General features: G+C 37.1%; 1 protein-coding gene across 3 annotated transcripts in view; it reads right to left on the reverse strand.

Annotated features, from left to right (window-relative positions):
- Window positions 1–2,536: 2,536 nt before the first annotated feature.
- Window positions 2,537–21,727, reverse strand: part of LOC131057365 (uncharacterized) — a 51,758-nt gene continuing 32,567 nt past the window's right edge. For 2 of the 3 annotated variants that reach the window (XM_057991510.2, XM_057991509.2), the window contains 2 exons: window positions 3,223–3,279; window positions 2,537–3,093 (listed from right to left, as the gene is read on the reverse strand). In XM_057991510.2, coding sequence (XP_057847493.2) covers window positions 2,767–3,093; window positions 3,223–3,279 — 384 coding nt within the window. In that variant the 3' untranslated portion in view covers window positions 2,537–2,766. Of the gene's footprint in view, window positions 3,094–3,222; window positions 3,280–7,865; window positions 8,101–8,188; window positions 8,336–21,727 lie in introns of those variants that run through there. The other variant, XR_009108974.2, reaches the window with a different exon arrangement.

The raw sequence follows: 21,727 nt of genomic DNA on the forward strand, positions 1-21,727 counted from the left end.
CTATTTCTCTCTCTCCCTCTCCCTTTGAAGCTCATACATAGCACCCTCAAGCTCACATACAACACTCTTAAACCTTTTACAACATTCAATTTCTCTTGGCATTATTAAGCCTTGCAAGTAACATTAGTTTTTTCTTTGTGCCCCCAAAAACCTTGTGTTATCACATCCCTCCTCTTCATTTTATCAATGTTCTTATTTATAGATGCACTTAAAATAAAATCACACATACATTTACTTTTCTATCTTTCTATCTTGAATATTTTTGAAGGTTGAAAGACCAAAACAAAAGTTTGACCAAGTCAAACCCCTAAACAGTCCCCAAACATTTTTCCTCTTTTTTGTGTTTACAAGTATCTTGATCTTGAGAAGCACTACTCAACTGCATAAAGATTTGTATGTATTTGTTCATTGTTTATTTCCCCATTTGAATCATTTGTATCCTATTATTTCATTATTCCTTGTACTTTGAGTGTGCAATATTTACTTATGTTTTCTTGTTTCAAAGTCGGTGATTAATTGAATCACTAAGTTAGATTTTCACACTTATGAGTGCTTCCATTTACAATTTGTACAAAACAACAATGCTACGCACAACACATTGACGACTTGGTTTGAAACTTTCAGATTTTGATTGTAGATTCTTTGATGATTGTATTTTTCATTTATGTAGTAAAATGGTCACTTTTATATTTATATTTCTATTTTACCAATTTACTTTCATTAAGTATTTTAAGTAGTTCATTAAGTATTTTAAGTAGTTAATTGTTAATCAAATGTAATCGTTGAGAGCACTCTCAAAGTAACTTAGTTTCCATTTGTTAAAGTCAAATTTGTTACAAGTCCATAGGTTTTTTTAATGTGATATATTTTCTCATGTTTTGTTGTTTGGCTGGTTGACCTTGATTTCTAACTTATATTATTTATTGAAAAACCATTGAAGAATAGCTATAACTTGTATGGCTTACAACACATTATTAATTTTAAAAGATGTAAAAAATCTAACTTATAACATTTTATGGTGAGATCAAATTTTGGAATGACGCTAAACTTAAAACAAATAAAAAAGAACGACTTCTAGACTCACTTCTAACTAAACACCTATATGCCTACGAAAACAAGTAAACATTTTTAAACAATTTAAAACAAAATTATTTTAACAATAAATGTTAGTTGCACTAAAATTATGATAACCAGAAAAATTAAATTACCTTCAATAGCTATTAACCACATAAAGTTCAGTCTTTTATTACCAAAGTATTTGATATTAATCATAAACTAAATTTAAACTCCATTAAAAAGTAACTCACACTAAACTGCTGGGGTAGCTCATCGTTAGATATCCAATAAAAGAATGTATAGGTCAAATCAAAAAGATCAAAAATTGCCCGTGACATCCTCCACTCAACATGAATGCGGAATGGGATTACAGTCGAGTGAATCCAAACTTATTGGCATGAATTTTAAGGCTCTTTAAAGCTTTGCCAAATGGGAAACAGGGTAGAGAGTGAAAAGCTATTAATTGGATAAAAAAAGTGAAGTTTAAACAATTGTCGTGTCAATTATTCAACTTTTCCAGAGCAAGTTTATTTTCTATTAATTATTATGACCAAACCATGATGTGCTAGCAATCAAAATAGCATATCAAGTTGCAAGAGCAAACAAGAGATAACAAAAGCATAAACCTTAGAGAAACCCAATGTAGGAGATTTCCACAAGCGTGAACCTATGTTTCCTAGTCTCCTCTATCATCTTCTAATGCTTTACACGCACATTACTTAATTTCAACCTTCTTTTTCAAACACCTATGTAATGCCCTCTTAGCTTGCCTCCTTGTAGATTACTTGCTTATTCAACATGCTTAGCTATTGTTTCCCATCCATTCTTAAAAATTCTAAAATTTCTTACATGCCTTTCTCTTTCCTAGTGTCCAAAGTTCAAACACTCCCTTCCATTCTTAAAAATTCTAAAATTTCTTACATGCCTTTCTCTTTCCTAGTGTTCAAAGTTCAAACACTCTGACATGAATGGCTGTGATGAAGGCTATGAATAATCAGCTGTCTGATGAAATTGACACAAGACAAACACTTACATGTAGGGTTCAAATACAACCCACTCTAATCAGCTGTCTGATGAAATTGACACAAGACAAACACTTACATGTAGGGTTCAAATACAACCCACTCTAACATGTTAGCTGTAAACTAAATTGGAGACTAAATGACTAGTAGAAACAGAAGCATCAGCATTTTGTTATAATAAGCTTGATTTAACTAAAAGAGACAAATTGGCGAGAGTTCAACAAGAATGAAATGTTACAACTGGGTAATCAGAAGAACAACAGTAACCTACTAACAATAATAACTGCCAAGACAAATTGTAAAGCTGTTTAAGCTCAGAGACAACACACAGATCAACATTATTCTAGAACTTAGAATAACAGCAAACTATCAAATGTTGGTTTAATCTGTTCATGAACAACGGCAATGGCAATAGCATGAACAAGTATGTCCAAATATACAAAACACTTAGACAACACTTCGGCACAAGCAAACAGTCAGTACAAGATAACTTGATAAATACATAGTTTAAGTCAACAAAGATAAAATAAATACTTTAGTCCAAATTTTAGCAGTATGAAATAGTTATTGTTTGATTCCTTCTGTTTAGTTGAGAATATAGACCACTCCAAAACAAGCTGTCTGAGAAAAGAAAAAAATACCATGCAGTGTTTAATACAACCTTAATAATATGTATCATCTTAAGAATTTACCAGAATGGGTTGAGGGGACCAGTGCCACCCTCTTTATCAGCATCAGGTATACTTGAATAGCAATATACATGATTATCAAGCTCCCAACCCCAGTCCTGCTTCCTTGAAACAGACATTCTCGGCCACCGATTGATTCTCACATAATGCTCCCTAATCTTTCCTTGGTCTGTAAAAGTAACAATGGAGTAGGTGCATTCATGACCTCCCCAAACTCTATCTGTAGGGTCTGCAGTCTGCGAACCATCAGGATGGAAGTATCGCCGCATGGGAGGCCCAGTGCCTTTCCATGAGGGATCCAGATTAAGCCAATACAATGGTGCTGGCTGCAAGAGAAAAATTGAAAACAGCCACTATAAATTTCATGTAACACTAATCTGGCACAGAGAAAACTAATTAAAATAGATTATTTAAAAACTAGATGTAAGTCAGAGTAGTTGTTATTAAAAACTTACAGTTTTAAAACGAAATTCCCATACGTGGTTACAAAGGTCTTCCTTCATAATCCGAGTCTGAAAAAAGTAAACAGAAATGTATCAGAGAAGTTAAAACACCATCAAAAAAAAATAGTAAATACACTGCATGTAAATTAAGCACAGTATAGAATAAAAACAAATATTTTAGAACAAATGGATAGCCCAAATTACATTTCCCTATCATATAGAAATTTTTATTTAAGGGACTAAGATAAAAAAGACTCAATAGAAAAACAAATCCTATCCATCATCTCATATCAAAGACAAAAAACTTAATGGAAGAACACAGCAAAAACGGCAAGAACTGAAGCAACATGAAATTGATCTCAGAGGTAACAAACCTCAAACCCATGATGAACATTTCGGATTATCTATTATCAAGACCACCATTAAATTCTTTAAGTACATTGGTCTGAGATCAAATAGGGGAAGAGCACCAGTAGTTGAGCATGTATGAATTGTTGTGAGGGTTGTTGATACTTTTTGTTCTAATAATAGTACAAATAAAAACTATTGTTTGAAACATAAAATATCAATTTTTGTGTGTTTATGCACCAATAGTTGTGACTTTAAAGTTGTTATTGTTAGAAAATGTACCATTAGTTGTGAAACGTAACCAATCATGCGATGCCACATCAGCTGCACAAGTATTGGGGCCTCTTTTGCATGCCTATTGGTCTCACTTTTTTTTTGGCCTGTTTTAGACACCTTGGCAAAAAGCATGCTGATGTGGCACCATACTTGATGATGTGGCACTGAAACCTTAGTTATAAGCAGGGGACTTGCCAAGTAAGCTACTGTAAAAAATTGGGATTGATTTGAAATTTCCACGTAAGATTTGGTGCACAACTACTGGGTCCTCTCCCCTAGTGGAAGACTCCCAGCAGGCATAATACCCAAACGTGTGAATTGCCCTAGGTTCCCTCACCTACTTGGTGGTCATGCAAAAGTACCCAACCAAGTCCAAAATGGTCCTAGTATAAGAGGAGATGGCAATCACCAGTAAAAAAGCAAAAACAAATTCTATATAACTAATCAGTGAAAACACAATCAATTACAGAAAATTTAGAGAAAGGTTCATTAATGAATGGGAAAACATAACCCACTTGTCCAACCCCTTACCTATTTATTGAAGACAGAAACTTTTGCAAAAATGCAGCAAGAAAAGCCAAAGCCTAAGTGACATAGGTTTACACTGAAAGGCGACAAACCTCAAGACCATAATGAATATAGGGGTTTTAATATTACCAATAGTGATGCAAGAGCATCAATGGAATTGAGTAATCAACATCAACCAAATTAATTTATTTTGCTTTTGTGTTTTCCTAGGTTAGTTGTCAAATAATTGACCATGAAACCCCTTGGGATAATCTATAAGATGTCCCACTTACTATTTTTAAATTAAAATCCCATGTAATTATAATTGGTACACCACACTTTGGACTCAGAAAGAGAAAAATTTCTCTCCACTTGTAACTTGTTGTAAGGATGCCTAAATATAAAAAAAATACTATGACACCTCATTAAGTAGGAGTTTCATTGTAACTGCATTTTGACCACACAAAAATGCTCCATGAAGAATTGTGTACCGGTTGGCTATTTTTGGCCATTGAAAGAGAATCTTAACACAAAGGCATTCCACTTGGCCAAAATTGCATGCATGCAAACTTGGGCACACTCTTGGGGTAGTTGCAGCTTCCAAACAAGAAAGAAAGATGTTGGAAATAAAGAAACAAGTCTGTGGGGGGGGGCAGGGGGGGAACTTTAAATATTGCTTGGAAATGAAGAAAAGCTAGCTTCCAGATAGCAGATCGCCAAGTAGCATGGTGCATGGAGTTCCTTTCTGTTTGCTAATTGCCAGAAAACTCAAGTGTGGATACTGAAGGTTATGAGCATGAGGGATTTGTTGCAGATTTTTTGGATTAGTGTGGGCAGTTCTTGGGTATGTTGTTTGGCATGTTGTGAGACCAAAAATCAGATCGTGGTGATTGTGTGTCATTCAGCAGGTTTCAGTACATATGCATCAATCTTTTGTTCAAGGAAAATCTGAAGTTTAATTGTAGTGAGGTTGTTGAAGGTCTCTAGTTCCTTGGGAAGATTTTGTCAAACTTCTGTAGAAACATTTAATGCATGTATAAATCCAAATTGTTTCTGAAAGGGATGGAGTTGTTTCCATATCTGGGCACTGAATCCTTGTAAAGAGATCACTTGAATGTATTGATCTTATTATCAAAATCTTAGCATTAATGAATCAAACCAAATCTATTGTGAAGTCTCTATTAGCATGAGCCTAAGGTGCATGTGTTCATATAGGATTTGTTGATCTCTCGTTGATGGGTCTTTGATGTTTGATACAAATACAAGGCTGCCTTTCACTTGGCCCCCTATCTTTGATGCAAAAAAGAAAAATGCACAATCTCTTCCAGAAACAGCAGCAAATAAATTTATGGATTGTGGAAAACTGTTATCTTCAATGCATCAAGTACTATTAGATTCTATAACTACATTGGGCCAGATCAGATGTTTGGAAACCTCTACAAAAGTAAGTTGTCAAGCTTTCCTTTGCATTCCATGTCAAGCAAAAGCATTCAACTGAGATCAATCTTCCCCCACGTATCAGAGAAGGTGTTTACCAACAGGAAGAAAGCTTTGAATTCACTAAAAGAAGATAATCAGTAAAAATATCATCACTTCTAGAAAACATAATGGGGTTTACTCATAATACAACACATAAAATCAGGAGTAAACAACAGATATTTACATAAACAGCATGGTAGATATTCATCACGCCTGTCAAGTTTCCCACCCATGTCTTGCTCTTCTATCCTTTGTGATAATGACCATCCTGATGCAAGCACTTTCTATATTAAAAAACTTGTACATAAGTTACATATGAAAGCTCTCAGATAAATTAGTTACGAGTTATACTGGAGCTCAGTTTAAATTTCGTATTACAGATTAGACTCTCTCAGAGTTGCTGCAGCTTCTTAAATATACATGTTTATGAAAATCTCACAGGCCAGAGGTATCACCAAGTTTGTTTAGCATCTCCGTCATCACCAAAGCACTGAACAACACTAACTTTATTCTTACTTGAGTTACCCATTAAGCATTGAAACTCAATAAAAAATTAAGAAGACAGGCTTTGCATTTATGCAGTCACTGGTAAAATTGCATTATTCTTACTTGAGTTACCCATTAATTGCATCATTATGGCAGGAACATGAAGAATGAAAAGGTATTGGTGTTAGCAGAACAGCAAGATTCAGTTGGCTGGGATTACTGCTTATTTAATATCTACTTTATTCAAATTTTGCAGTCAACTACTTATTTTATAGGATAGTTACCAAAAGAAAAATATTAATGGCATCTACAGATACGGGGATGCAGCAAAGGAAAATTTGAAATCTACTGGAAAAATGACCACCTTAAAATAACATGATAGGAAATGGAGAAAATGCACTCTTCCAATGGAAGAAATCTAATAACTTTCTACATGAAATGTAGCTCATCTAGAAGTAAATATTTAGTTGGTTACCATAATATACAAAAACTAAAAATATTGAAAATTGATATTAAATTAGTTATTATTCCAAGGTATATATCATAGTAGCATTTCAATTTCACAGATTGGCATGGCATGACAAAAGAGAGGAATTTAATTAACTGGGTTTCAACCAAGAAGCTAAAAAAAAGATATATTATTCCATAAAAATACTAATCATAAAAAGAAAGAGAATGTTTATCAAAAGAAGAACTACTTTTACTAAAATAGTAGGTCATGGCATCACACAGGTGGGCCTACCATTTTGGGCAGCCCTATTTTTTTAACCTAGGTTAAACCTTAATTAGGGTATATACTATAAATTAAAAGAAAAACCAATATTGCTGTTTAAAATTTAGTCAACGGCAACTTCAAAAAAAAAAAAATCAAATGCCTTAACCTTAATTCTAAGCTAACAATTTTTAGTCCACTTGTGCTTTGCCTTTTCTGCCTTGATGTAAAAATGATAGCTATGTATAAAACAAAAATTCAGACAGCTGCAATTACTTGGGATTAGTCCTGATTTTTTTCAAGTGATATATTAGTATGGTATGCATATCAAGAAAATGACATAATAATACCTTTGTGTATTTTTAGATTAATATTTGTATTACTAATTGCACTTTTTATTAATGCTATTCTGAGTTGTATTTGCAGGTTTCAGACAGTATATTTTCTGTTGTTCTGCTGCAGTGTTTATTATTTATTCGCTGCAAAATGATATATTATATGAAGAATGCCCTCAAAGGATCTATCGTATTTATTAATATCTTACCTAGTGAGCACATTTTTTCAGCATGTGCTATTCTGAGCTGTATTTGCAGGTTTCAGACAGTCTGCTGTGTGTATTATTTATTCGCTGCAAAATGATATATTATATGAAGAATGCCCTCAAAGCATCTATCGTATTTATTAATATCTTACCTAGTAAGCACATTTTTTCAGCATGTGCTAAGAAAAATTTAGGGCCTTCTGCAGTTTTTAAATTTGTCTATTATTTTTTTCAGATAAAAATCATTAAGTTTAAAAGAGAGTTATAGTGAGCAAAATTTGCTGTGAAAAAACCTTCAATTGCAACGGTTGCTACTTTGCTACAGAGGTGCCAAGTAATTGCCCGAAAACTTCATCCTCCCCTTTACAACCTGCTAAAAACTTTCCTGCCAAAAGCTTGCCTCTCTTCATTTTTGCTTGGGATATTTTCATCCTGGAGTTGAATTCTGGAGATCCATGGGGCCACATGCTAAGTATAACAAGGTGTGGCAGCCTCCTCCATGCAATTCCACTGTAGAATCATTTTTCTTCCACCCACAACTCTACAAATAGATAAAATACTCATCAAACTACAAATGTTTCATTATAATTCTAACTTGTTCAAGGTTCAAATCAGGCATCTTTTCTTACTTGTAAATCTGCAGAACAAGCATCTCATCTTTGAAATTCCAACCCACCAACAAATCAAAATTGTATTATGTTTTGAGAGCACCCACAACAAACTGCCTTGCTTAATGCAGATGTTTGAACATTAGCTCCACAAATTCTCTCAAAGGCCTAGAAACATGAATATGATTAGGAATCTCCAAAATGAACCTAAGCACAAAATATTGTCTGTCATGTTCAAATAAGCCATTATTGAAGTTGACAAAGTAACCGTTTTATAACAGTATAATTATAGCGGGAATTAAACTCCTAATATTGGAATTAAACTCCTAATATTTGTATGGTATTTACTATTACACAATCAAGAACAGAAAATAGTAAAATACATGTACAATGTTTTCAATAAGATTCAACACAAAAACCCAAGATTGTTAAATTGAGCACATCATTGGGTTAGTAATAGAGATAGCTATTGGAAGTTTACAACTTAAAAGTCATAAGGATCTTAAGGCATTACCTAAATATCATTCCCAAATTACATGTTCACATTAGAATGGTAGTTTTTGTGGGTATCGTATGAACTTATGGACTAAATATTTAGCATTCTATATGTTAAAAATAAGCATGAAACCCAAAGTAAGGCAGGCAACACCAAGGCCAGTATTACCCAAGCAGGTTTAGATTGGCCTGCCTAAAGCAGTGCCACAAAACAATGATTTTGGGGACCTATTTAGGTCAGACAGCAAATGACCACAAACAAATAATTGATTGACACATATCAAAACTAAAGCTAACAACCATCAAGTAACTGATAAAAATCCTCATGCCATTACACCAAGGGTGTTCAATTAGGTGAGATCAGAGTTATTTAACACATACAGCATTCAAAAACCTTGTCTATAATGTTAAATTTAGCTGTGAAGCCACCCAAGATCAATGTGACTGAAGGAAAGCAAGACAAGAATCCAAGAGCTGAACAAAACTCAGCACTCTCCTAGCACTGAACTAGACTCACAATCTGAGCTAGTGTTCTCCTTCCAGTACTTAGCATTGGGAGAGATGAGGGCTTATTTATATAACAAATTATGGGCATATAAAACCAAGAGGAATAATAACTCCCTGTAGCCCTGTTGTGACCATTTCACACATCGCCCCATTTAAAATGGGGACCCCCTCTTTTTGCTCGTTTTTCGCTGGCTTTTCGTTTTGCTTTTTAGGGTTTTGTAAGTTTGTCAGTTGTCTGGATTTAGGGTCAAGCCTTAGGGTTTTAATTACCGTCTTTTCAGGCCAGAATCCAGTCAGTTTTGAGAGCTTTTTGAGCTTCCTTTTGAAGGATGCAGTTTTGAATGCAATGAATTCGCCAGAATGGTCTATTTTCAATTGGAATTTTTGAGTGCAGAGCTTAAATTTGTCTAAGTGTTGAAGATGAAATGTGAATTTTTGTCCAATTGAGTAATTTTGACTAAATTTTGAAGTTTTTTGATTTTTGATCCCGGGCATTGGGAATGATTTGTTTTTGCCTCGTGAATTGATTAAACTTGTGAAATCATGTTATTTTGGCCTGTAGGAGCAAAATCGCTCCTGTCCCTCAGTGAAGGACCGAAGCTCGTTTTCAAATATCTTACTGCCCCTGCAGAGTCAAGATGAATTTCGAATTAAAAGTGATGAAGGAAGGCGTGATCTTTCCGTTGAATATAAATTGAAGAATTTCACGAACACGGAAATGCCTCAGGGAAGAAAATCGCTCCTGTCCCTCAGTGAAGGACCGGAGCTTAAAATCAAATATTGCTTTGTCCTTGCAGGATTTTAACGACTTGATGATTTGAAGAGGTCCAAGGAGATGTGTTCTACCAAATGAATCTAACTTGAAGTACCGTCGTGAAGGAGAATAACCCAAGATGCAAAAATCGCTCCTGTCCCTCAGTCAAGGACCAGGGCGAAATCCATTATAGCTCCCATCCCTCTCCAAGGGACCAGAGCGAAGTTCTTCATAAGGTACGTTCTGGGCAAAGATCAAGCAAGTTTTATGTTTGAAGGCAAGAAAGGAGGTGAGGTGAACCCGTTGAAGATAAATTGAAGATTACAAAACGTCAACAAGGGACCTAAATGCTCAAGTTCGCTCCTGTCCCTCAGGGAGGGACCAGAGCGATTTTTGTCTTAGATGATTTGCTTGCCAAGTTTGAAAGATTCCCAAGGCATGGATAAGTGAAAAGGTACATTCCGAATCCGTTGAAGATAATTTTTGAAGGTGATAAAGTGAAATGAAACCTACAGGACCAATATCGCTCCTGTCCCTCTCCAAGGGACCAGGGCGATATGATGGTTATATTGTCGTTCCTCCAAGTTCAAACATCACCAAGTCAATGAGAAGGGTGGTGAGGACGTTTTAAGGCATCTTGATGAAGCACAAAGTTGTAAGGACCACTAAATTGAAGGATTTGTACTAAAATACCCCGGTTCGCTCCTGTCCCTCTCCAAGGGACCAGAGCGAAATTTTCACAAAAGCCTAGATTTCAAAAGTTTATCAAATGTTAAGTGATTAAGGAGGATCAAGGGACTTCATTTTACGCGTTGAAAGTAATTGCAAGTTGGTTAAAGCAAGGACAAGCTCAAAATCTTGAAGTTCGCTCCTGTCCCTCTCCAAGGGACCAGAGCGATGTTTATCATGTTGGTCAAATCTCTCAAAAATCACGTTAGGTCAAGGTTTTACAAGGTGGTAAAGGGTCCAAGGCATGATTAGAAGATGATATACAAAGGCTTCAAACGTTAAATGATCACCAAATCGAACAAAGAAGCTATATCGCTCCTGTCCCTCTCCAAGGGACCAGGGCGATTTGCATAGGATCCTTCATTTTCCTTCAAATGCATGATAAGGCAAGTTCACACAAGATCAAGGACGTCCTTTAAGAGGCAATGAACGAGGAACCAAGGTTGAAAGATGACGCATTTTGGCTAGAGCTTCAAGATCGCTCCTGTCCCTCTCCAAGGGACAAGGGCGATGATCCTTCCAAACGTCTAAGTGTCTTGTATAAGTCAAGTGAAAAGAGCGTGGAATGAAAGAATAGCATTGTTTATCCTTCACAATGAAGATTGAGGTTCGAAGTTACAAATGTCAAGGAGAAATTATGAGGATCGCTCCTGTCCCTCTCCAAGGGACCAGGGCGATATTTGCTAAAGCAATTATCATCCTTCGAAGATCATGACAAAACAAACTTGCAAAGGGTTCAAAACGTTGTTTGAAGGATAACGAACGAGGAATTGATATCAAGAACGAAGAATCTCACGTAAAAGAATAGGGATCGCTCCTGTCCCTTTCCAAGGGACCAGGGCGATAATGGTCATGAGATGCATTTATTCGCACAAGCAAGTCAATTAAGATCGAAGGACCCAACGAAAATGCCAAATCCAACGTAGAGATGAAGACTTTGAACGTCAAAAGTGCAAGGATCGAGACAAAGTTGATGGATCGCTCCTGTCCCTCAGTTAGGGACCAGGGCGATGAGGTTTGCACTTTTTATCTTTAAAATTTTGGCGCTCAAGCAAATATTTTTGAATTTATTTAAATGCTAAAAATCGATAATTTTTGAAAATTCAATTTAAATGGCATTTAAAATTTGCGCTTGGTATTAATTAATTGTTTTTGCCTTGTAAGAAAATCGAATTAATTAATTTATAAACGAAGGCATTTAATAATTAATTATTAATTTAAAAAAAAAAAAAATCAAAGGGAGCGCTTGTTTTATGGAAGTCGGCTTTGTTATTTGTTTTAAAAATCGTTTTAAATTGCCTTTTTAATTACCAAGTCGGCCTAGTGGTAATGGAGGTGTGAGCGCTATAAAGGGAGGGTGAAGATCTTCATTTTCATATTATCATTTTTGCCATTTCACACGCGATTTGGAAGACAAAGGGAGAAGTGCGCAAATATTATCCAAGGAGGTTCAAATTTGTCAAAGGCATTGAAGACTACGTCAAGGACATACCAAAGGTGGCGAAGTTGCTATTTTGAAGGAGAGATCACGTTGAAGACTATATAACTTCAATTTTGCCTAAGCGATTTTATTCATTTTGCACTCTAGAGTTAGCTCTCAAATAAGGTATGGCGATAATGGTTTTATTGTTTTAGTTTTGATCGTCATAGCCTAAATTTTGAAATTTTGAATTTTGAATTCCAACTAGCTCAATCGTTTTTTTAGGAAATGATAACTCAAGGACTTATCATGAAGTTTCCTAAAATTTACTCTCTAATCTATATTATATATTGCAAGATCTAGTTTCTCATTATGAAATGTTGTGTAGGTATGGCGACCCCGAAGGCGGGAGCATCCACCAGTCGTTCAGCTCTCATGAAAGAAGATCAGAGGACCGAAGAAGTGGAGACCAAGATCGTGTCGAAGTGGAGCAACATTGGAGATACTAACTTGGGTAACTTTAGCACGAAGAAATTTCGAGAGGTCCATTACATTGGCAAGCCATCACCTGTCGCCCGGAGAATAATCGAGAGTGGCATCATTAAGGCGGCCGACTTTCCTCCAGCTGTTCAGTGCCATGAGTTGATGATCGAGTGTGCTCGTCACTATGATCCACAGTCCAGAACGATCGTGTCCAATGAGGGAAACACTTTGGCGTACCTTTCAGAGGAAGCTATAAGTGAAGCTTTCCATCTTCCAGAGCACAGGGACATGATATACAAAAGCATAGAAGGAGCCAGGTCAATGTACGAAGATGATCCAGATGCTTGTCTAAGCATAATTAATAAGAACTGGTTACTTAAGAGTCGTCCCCGTCTAAGCAAGATCCCGAACACACTGCACAGGATTGATTTCCAGGAGGAGTACAGAGATTTGATCACAATGCTCAACCGAGTTACAGGAGCCCCTCACGCCTTCTACTTTGAGAAGTGGATGTTCTACTTCATCCAGGTGATTGTTCAGGGAAAGGGTACGATACATTGGGCTAGGATGATTAGCAATTGCTTAGACATACAGTTGAGGAGACTCAAGGCTACCAAGTCCTTCCACATGAGTTCATACGTCATCTATGCCTTGATCAGGAGTTTTGAGTACACAGGACTACCTCACAGAGGAGTGATTGGAAGAGGACCCGGCGAGGTCAGAGCTTGTGATTCCTATGCCTACTTGCATCATCCACCAGGGAGCAACTACAAGCTAGTTAATGATACCTTCACAATGAGCATAACAAGGACGTTGCAAGGTGGGATTCACAACAGATTATCTCAGGATGCCCAGGAATTGGTGAAGAGGTACGGTGCTTGGTTTATTCAGTTTCCGAAGTTCACTTATATTAGAGTGCATGGATGTCCTTTACCTCCATACATGTTGCCGAGATATCCGACAGACAGAATTGTGTTACTTGAAGTAACAAGACAGTTGGCAGCATATGCGAAGGCATTCAGACACAGACATCATAATGGAGTTCCAGTACCTATCATTTTGGGCAATTCAGTTGAGGTATGTCCTAATGCTTTAGCTATGGATGACGCAGAGAAGGAGTTAGCCTTGTATTCTTTTTCATCTTTTGCTTTGAGAGAAAGCTTTGATCCACATGGACATTTAGAGGAGACAGTCGGCAGGAAGTTTAGACATGAGTACCAAATTGAAGATTTTATGATGAATCTCTTAGATGATCTTGAAGTGAAACGAAAAATGCATTCTAGATTGCCTTTGGATTTCATCAGGAAATGCAGGATTTACAGAGTGGCCGACCAAGCTCAGGACAGTGGCAGACATATCCAGTCATCCTATGATCGAGAAAGCAAATCAATAAGGTTAGATTGGAATGAGCCTGAGGTCGTGGATTTAGATGCTTTAATGGCTCCAGTCTTGTCTTGTACTCGCAGATGGGTTGACGTACAGCATCAGAAGTTGAGAGAGCAAGGCATAGCTATGACTTTCACTTTGGAAGAGAAACCAACCGAAGGTGGAGCTAGTGTAAGTGAAGGCAATCCTAATCCTAGAAATTCAGGTGAAGGTAACCTTCGATGTGCCAGTGAGGGCAATCTCCATCCAAGAGGTTCGAAGAGGAAAGAGAGACCTGGAAAGAGAGAATCTTCCAAGAAGAAACAAGAGGCCAACCGAGATCGTTCATCCGGCACATCTTCTAGACCAGAGAAGAGGACATTTCAAGTGGAAGAATCCATGGAGTCTATGGTACAGAACGATAGGCAGGAAGAAGGACAGGCACCGCAAGGGTCACCAGATGGATCTCTCCAAGATTATGAGTTAGATGAAGATAAAGAAGACAATGAAATAACATCTCCTCCTAGACAAGAAGAAATAGTGCATAAAGAAATTCAAGTTCAAGAGACAAGATCGGCTATCCCAGATTGGTTGAAGGAAAGATTAACCAAGGTGATCGTAGTAGAGGACGAGGACAATGCAATTGATTTAGAGAGCCTTGTTGGACGCTCACATGAAGTAACAGAGAAGAGGAAGGCTACCAAGATGTCCAAGATGATTCGAGATGAGACTGGATCCAGAAAACTGCAGATAGCTACACCGGCAGTAGACAAATATGAAGGTGAGATCCTAGCAGAGGAATATGATATACAGACATTTGAATTAGGACCATCTACAGCAGAACAGACTTTAGATGATGCCACCGACTCATTTGAGGCATTGAAAGACAAGCTTAGAGAGGAAATGGAGAAGAATAGAAAGCTTGAGAGAGAGAGAGGTGCATGGAGGACATATTTCAGTCATATCAATGAACCTTTGGGACGTCAGGATCCAGCTAGATCACCAGTGCAAGCACTTCCACTTCAATCAATTAATGAGGCAGAAAGATTCAGGAACATGGTCCAGCGTACAAGTAATTGGATGGATAAATCTCATACAGTGGCCATAGAATTTGTAACAAGGATGATGAAGATTATTCATCAAGCTATCCAGGTTCTTGAGATAATCCATAATTTGATGATAACAGTAGCCGCATTTGCTCATACCAAAGATGTTATCATTCCTGTCTTGAAGGTAATTAGACACACATCAAGGAAGGTCTTAGCGCAAGAAAAGATCTTGGATGGAGGATCTCACAGTTTGTTTGAGTGGTCAACCTTACTCCATATGAAGAGTGTTCTCTTTGAGGACATCAGTACTAGATGTAGCCAAGTTGAGGAGGTGATCAATCCTATCCAGGACAGAGTATTTGAAGTACTTCGTACCATTCTTGGCAGAAGGATCGAGGTCGAGACAGATGTGGATATGCAAGAATTAGAGGATAGAATCAAGGTCATCTTTTGCAAGGACGCAAATGTTACAGACGAGCAATATGATCAGATGTTTGCCACCATGCTCCTGATTGAAAGAACAAAGGAACTTGAAACTTCATGGGACGCAGCTCTTCTAGATGCATTTGATCAGGTCATCCACTTGGAAGAGAGTATGAAGAATCTTCCCGAGATTCCAATTGCAGAAATAGAAGGAATTGTATCAAGATTCATTGCATATGCTAAGAAAGAGAATTGGAAAGGGAATAAGATTCTAGATGAGAAGTTGTTATAGGTGACATGGCATCTTATTTGTCATTGGTTTATGTCTCCTAGGTTTTTGTGCCAAATTTAATATTTGGCTATGCATTTAATATTGTTCAGTAAAAAGGAGGCCATTTGTAACAAACCCTAATTAGGGTTTAGGTGTCATGATCTTGACCGTTAATCTACTTTCAATCTGGACCTTTCATTGTAATTGAGGATGCTATTTATACCCTCATTTTCCATTTCATTTGGTAATAGTTAGATATCAGAGAGTTTGTTGTATTAGAGAGATTAGAGTTAAAAGCAATTTTACTTTTGTAGCAAGATTGAGTTTGAGGAAAGGAATTCAAGCAATTGTTGTACATGATAACTTTTGAAATCAATGAAATATTGAAGTTATGGTGTTTTGTTGCAACTTTCTTGGTTATCTTCATGGTTGTTCAATTTACTTGAATCATGCTCAATCAAAGTAGTGTGTTAATTTGAAAGGCATAGTGTGAGACTTGATCTTTGGTAGGATTCGTTTTCCATACCACTAGCTTCTTGCTGATTGTAGGAACGCCTTGCGTGGTCGACTGGATGTACTTGAATCACTTTACTTTCAATCATTATTGCATCTTGGATATGTACCTTCGTGGTAGTGTCTTTGATCTTTGATGTGTTGAAAATCATTTTGTTACCTTAGAAGATCGCATCAATTTCAATTGAGTTGTTATCTTATGGCGAAGTTGAAGTTGGTTGAATCTTGCCAAGTCTTGTCCACATGAAGTCATTCTTAGGGTTAGATTAGATTAGACTTCTTGCAAACCCTACCCCTTTTGTTATTTTTTGAAAGCTTCTTAGTTTAGTAAGATTTCGGAAATTCGGAGTGTAAGATCCCCTTAAGGACACAGCAAATCACATCATACCAACTGGTGCTTATCCACACGTAGAGACCCTACTAACCAGAACATTGGAGTCATCCTAACTGATCCTTCATGCAAATCTTCAGCAGTTAGAGACTTTTTTCAAGAGAGGATAAGATGCCTTAAGGTATTTTATTCTGTGTATGATGGTGTACAAAATACACGTCAACAAGCCCAAAATAGGAGGGAGTTTTACCTACTTGGTCAATGCCAAGTACATGGTTATGCCAACTCGGGTAAAGACAAGAAATAGTTATGGGGAGGTGGCAAATAAATCCAAAAGAGGGTGTGACATTCAACCACCCAAATGTGGTTGTGAATGACACGTGATTGTAGGATTATGCCACATGTCCTCATACTAACCATTCTAATATAACCTAAGCAAGCTTAATAATGTGTAGGAAAAATAATAATTCCCTAACATAAGAGAAAATAAATACCTACACTAAAATATAATACAAAACTCTGATTTCACCTAATTAAACACCATGAATCTCATGGCATGAGGATTCTTACCAGTTTTCCGAGGACTATTAACACTCTAGGCAATGAATTCAATTAAGCATAGAGTAACTTAGATAAAGGAGTAGGTGCCAATCAATATCATAAATGTAAATATATGCAAAATGTAAATATCTGAATGTGATACTTAGCTCAACACCCTGCTGATGTGTTTTTCATGCACATGCGAACACAGAATAAAATACCCAAAAGTATCTTATCCTCTCTTGAACAAAGTTACTCAAATGTTGAAGATTAGCTTAAGGATCACTTGAGATAACTCCAAGGTTCTAGTATGTCGGGTCACGACATGTGGATAAGCTCAATGGTTTGATGTGATTATGCTACGATCACAAAGGGGCTTACGTTGAATTGTTGAATGCTTGAATCGCTGGAACTTGATAATCTGATGTTGCAATCTTGTGATGGTTTTTTTTATCCTAAACTAGCTTGAGTTGAAAAAAGGACAAAAGGAAAGGGTTTAGGAAGCCTATTCTAATCCTAAGAACGCAAGAAAATGGGTGAATGATTCAATTGAATCCTACTGAGCGAGGTCTCACCATCAAACTAAACAATTTGACACAAGCTCAATGCAATCTTCTGGAGACATTTCAAAGATGTTCAAATCATTACCATCAAACATTGATCACCATTCAAGTTAATGCATAAACAATGGACGCATAACAATTTAAAGTTAAGCTCATATCATTCTAGTTGACCACACAAGGCACACTTACAATTAGCAAGAGGCTAGTGGTATGGACTAAACGGATTCCACATAAATGCATTGAACAATTTCCTCCATCCAATCTAATCAACATGAAAATAAATTGAGAAGTAAAGACTATGCAAGTTGTTGAAGCAACAAATCAAATTCACAATAACTTCAATGAAATCAATTGTTTCTTTACAACAAGGTTTGACAACAATCTTTGCCTTCTCCTAATCTAACTTCTACTCTAATTGCTATTCACTATTCTATTCTTCTATTAACCTTTACAAATGAAGAGCATGAGCCTAATATTATGCTCTCAATACAATTCAATGGCTCAAATCAATTTGAGATCAATGGTCGAGATTTTACAATGAAACCCTAATTAGGGTCTGTTACAACAAACTCTATTCTGGCCAATGAAATAATTACAACAATTGGACACATGTCACCTCTGAAAGATTCGACCAATAGATAATAGGGGTAGGTGCCTCAAAGTTTGTGCCATCATGGACGAGTCAGATACATTGAATCAAGACGTGTTGATGTGGAATTCCTTGATTTGGTGAGTGATGACTGGATGCCACCTCGACTTGCTCTTGTAGACTTGATTCATCATCATGAATGAATATCATTATCCAGCGTCAACGATGAGGATGATGATCTTCTAACTTTGATTAACTCTTTTGAAACTCTCCTCTTGAATGCCTCAATCATGGAAGTGCAAGGTATAGATCTTGACCTCCTCTTAGTTTTTTGAAGTATTTATGTTGCCTTGGAACGAACTCCTAATGGCACAACTACTTCTCTGCTTTGGAATTCCTTCTCTGTGACTCCTTTCATGTTGTTGGTATTGTACATCATGTCCTTGTGTAAGTGAATGCTTCTTGTGTAATCAGCTTCTTGTGCTTGTTTATGACGTTCCCTTGAAGATATCTTTCTTGTATGTAGAAATTTGTTCACTGAGAGACTTGTTTCAATCCTCCTCCACCGTAATCCCCTTGATTTCTTTCTTCATCTTCTGCAAAACAAAACAAATGAGCATCAAACACACATGATATATACCTTCTCTATATAGCCTTCTAATCTGATATAATTTCTAATTTTATGTGGTTTGCAGGTTTGATAAGAGGATTTAGAGAGAATTCACTCTCATGAAGGAGCAATTGAAGTGTTTTTTCGCTCCTAGAGAGGAGCACTTGAAGTAGATTTCCCTCCAAGGAAGAAACACTTGAAGTTCGCTCTCACCGAAGTTCGCTCTCACCTTGATGCACTTGAAGTTCGCTCTTACCTTGATGCACATCAAGTAACCCTCAAACTTACCTTTTAAACTCAAAATTGTTCTTTTCTAAGCATGTGAAGATCTATAGGCAGTTTTGCATCTTATCTTGGGTAAATGATCTATAGGCAGTTTTGTATCTTATCTTTGGTAAATGAAGCAAATTCACTCCAAGGTTCATGCACATGAAGTTCGCTCCAATTTGCAAGCACTTGAAGTGAATTTCAAGTCAAAATTGAACTCACCCTCAATCACTTCATTGTTTCATCAGTTCAATCCTTAGGTTTTCAGACCTTCAATCACAAAAACATGTCAAACTTACCTCATGAAGGCCTAAAAGGAAAATTCGCTCCTATCAAGGAGCACATGAAGTGAACTTCGCTCCAAAGAAGGAGCACATGAGGTGACCTTCAAATCAAAACCATGCCCACTATCGTCACTCATGATAACTCAATTGCTCTAATTCGCACTCAAACAAGGCTTCTAAGGCAAAATCACTCCAAAAGTGATGCTCATGAAGTTCACTCTTGAGGTCTTGCACCTGAAGTGAATTTCAAATCAAAACTCTAACTCTCCTTTGCTCACTTTCACTCACTTTCTCAACTCTTATGGTCATAGCATGTTCAACATGAGGTCTAGGATGAATTTCGCTCTAAGTCTTGAGCACATGAAGTTCATTCCACAAGGGGTGCACATGAAGTGAAGTCCACTCCAAAGTGGATGCACACAAAATGAAGTTCAAATCAAAGCGGATGCACATGAAGTTCGCTCCAAAACTCATGCACCTGAAGTGGATTGAAACTTGACACTTAGTGTTTTCTTGCTCATTCTCCTTCATTCCATTCACTCAAGCTTGTTGAAAATAGGCTCATGGTGCGTTCTAGGAACAATTTCGCTCTCAACTAAGGGCACTTGAAGTGAATTTCGCTCCTCAAGAGGAGCACTTGAAGTTTTTCGCCCTCAACGTTGAGCACTTGAAGTATCTTGAAAATGCACTTTTGAGTTGAGCCTTATTACTTTATGCCTTAGTTTATGCCTCTATATACTATAAGACCTCAAAACTCACCTTGATATGATCTCACCTTCAACCTGAGGCAATAAGAGTGAAATTCGCTTTACGAGAGGAGAATTTGAAGTTGCCTACGTACTTGACCCAATTGATGTTTCCTCGCATTGCTTGATTGGGCTTGATCTTGAAGAGTTCCTCCATCAGAGCTCTTTCTCTTTATGTTCATTTTGACCTCATTTCACCCTCAAAAGAAGAGCTATCATCTTGACTCCTGACTTCCTGACCATCTATACCTCTTCAATGCAAAGGCTAATAGCTAAGGATTCTAACAATATCCTAGAAAGCCAAAAAAAAAGTGGGGGTCCCCATTCGCAATGGGGCGATGTGTGAATACCTCACAACACAACCAATAATGGGGAAATGGTATACTGAATGTCAGCAACCGATCCACCTTGGTTCCAGAGTTTAAGGGTTCTCTATGAAAAAGATCTCAGATTTTGAACATTTAAACATTTGTCACTCATTTTCACCTCCACCTGTGGACCCGATCCACTACACAAAACTTGTCTGATGTTCTCACATATAATATGACAAAATGTGGCTTGATTTAATTCGCTCAACTTGATCTTGATATCTGAGTTGATGTAAGGACTAGAGGTGTTTATAAACACCTTTGGGGAATCTATCAGATCACAAGGTTCATGTTCTATGTCAGACCCCTGGATGGACCAGCTTTACAGCTCTGGGTGAAAGGATCAAGGACAATAGACAAGCATGCAAAGGCCCTAGGATGAAATCATCTCTAATTATGCACTAAATCTTTTTATCTACGTTCGCAAATCAAAATCTAAATGTAGTCAATAAGTCCTAGATAAATTACAAATGTATGACTAAATGTTTTTAAATACAACAACCAAGCACACAAATCAACATAATATGGACTAAGTTGGTTTACAACAGCTAATGAAAAGGTTCATGATGTGGGAATTTCAAATTTGAATTTTAAAACTGAAGGGTTTGGATCCACAATTGCAGAAGTAACCTAGGTTATGTCTACACTTGCAGATTTGATCCAGGGTGGTGAATGATATATCTAGGGATTACAAATGCAAATCTAGAGATTGGTGATTTTTCCATCACGTCTTTGCCCATTTGGACTGCTCTTTTTCTGAGCTCATTGGTGTAGGCTAACACACTCTGTACATGCCTTAGTCTCAAGTAATGCCATTGCATTAGTCACTCTTCTTCATGGCCTATAAGATAGAACTGTTTACGAAGCAGACTTTTAAAATCTTCCCACTTATACAACTGGTGGCACTTGCCTAATTCCCAACAAGCATACATAGCTCTCATACCATATGAGAGCATGCCCAAATAGTTTTACAAAAGAAATCTACTGGTGTGAGGATTGTTGATGGAGCCTCAAGTATACCTCCATTTGGGACACCCATTAATCCAACATTAGAGAGCTAATCTCACCATCCTTCCAAAAATCCCCCCCAGCATGACTGAGGGATTCGAACCTGTGACCCGAGCTCTGATACCACTTGTTGACCTAAGGTTTGTCGTTGCACCAAAAGATCAACCTTTTAATGCCCAATACAAACACCAAAGATAAACAAACCACAAGACGCAACTAAGCCATGTCGTGAATTCCCGAGGGCA

This window comes from Cryptomeria japonica, chromosome 5, assembly GCF_030272615.1.
Source record: "Cryptomeria japonica chromosome 5, Sugi_1.0, whole genome shotgun sequence".
NCBI lineage: Eukaryota > Viridiplantae > Streptophyta > Pinopsida > Cupressales > Cupressaceae > Cryptomeria > Cryptomeria japonica.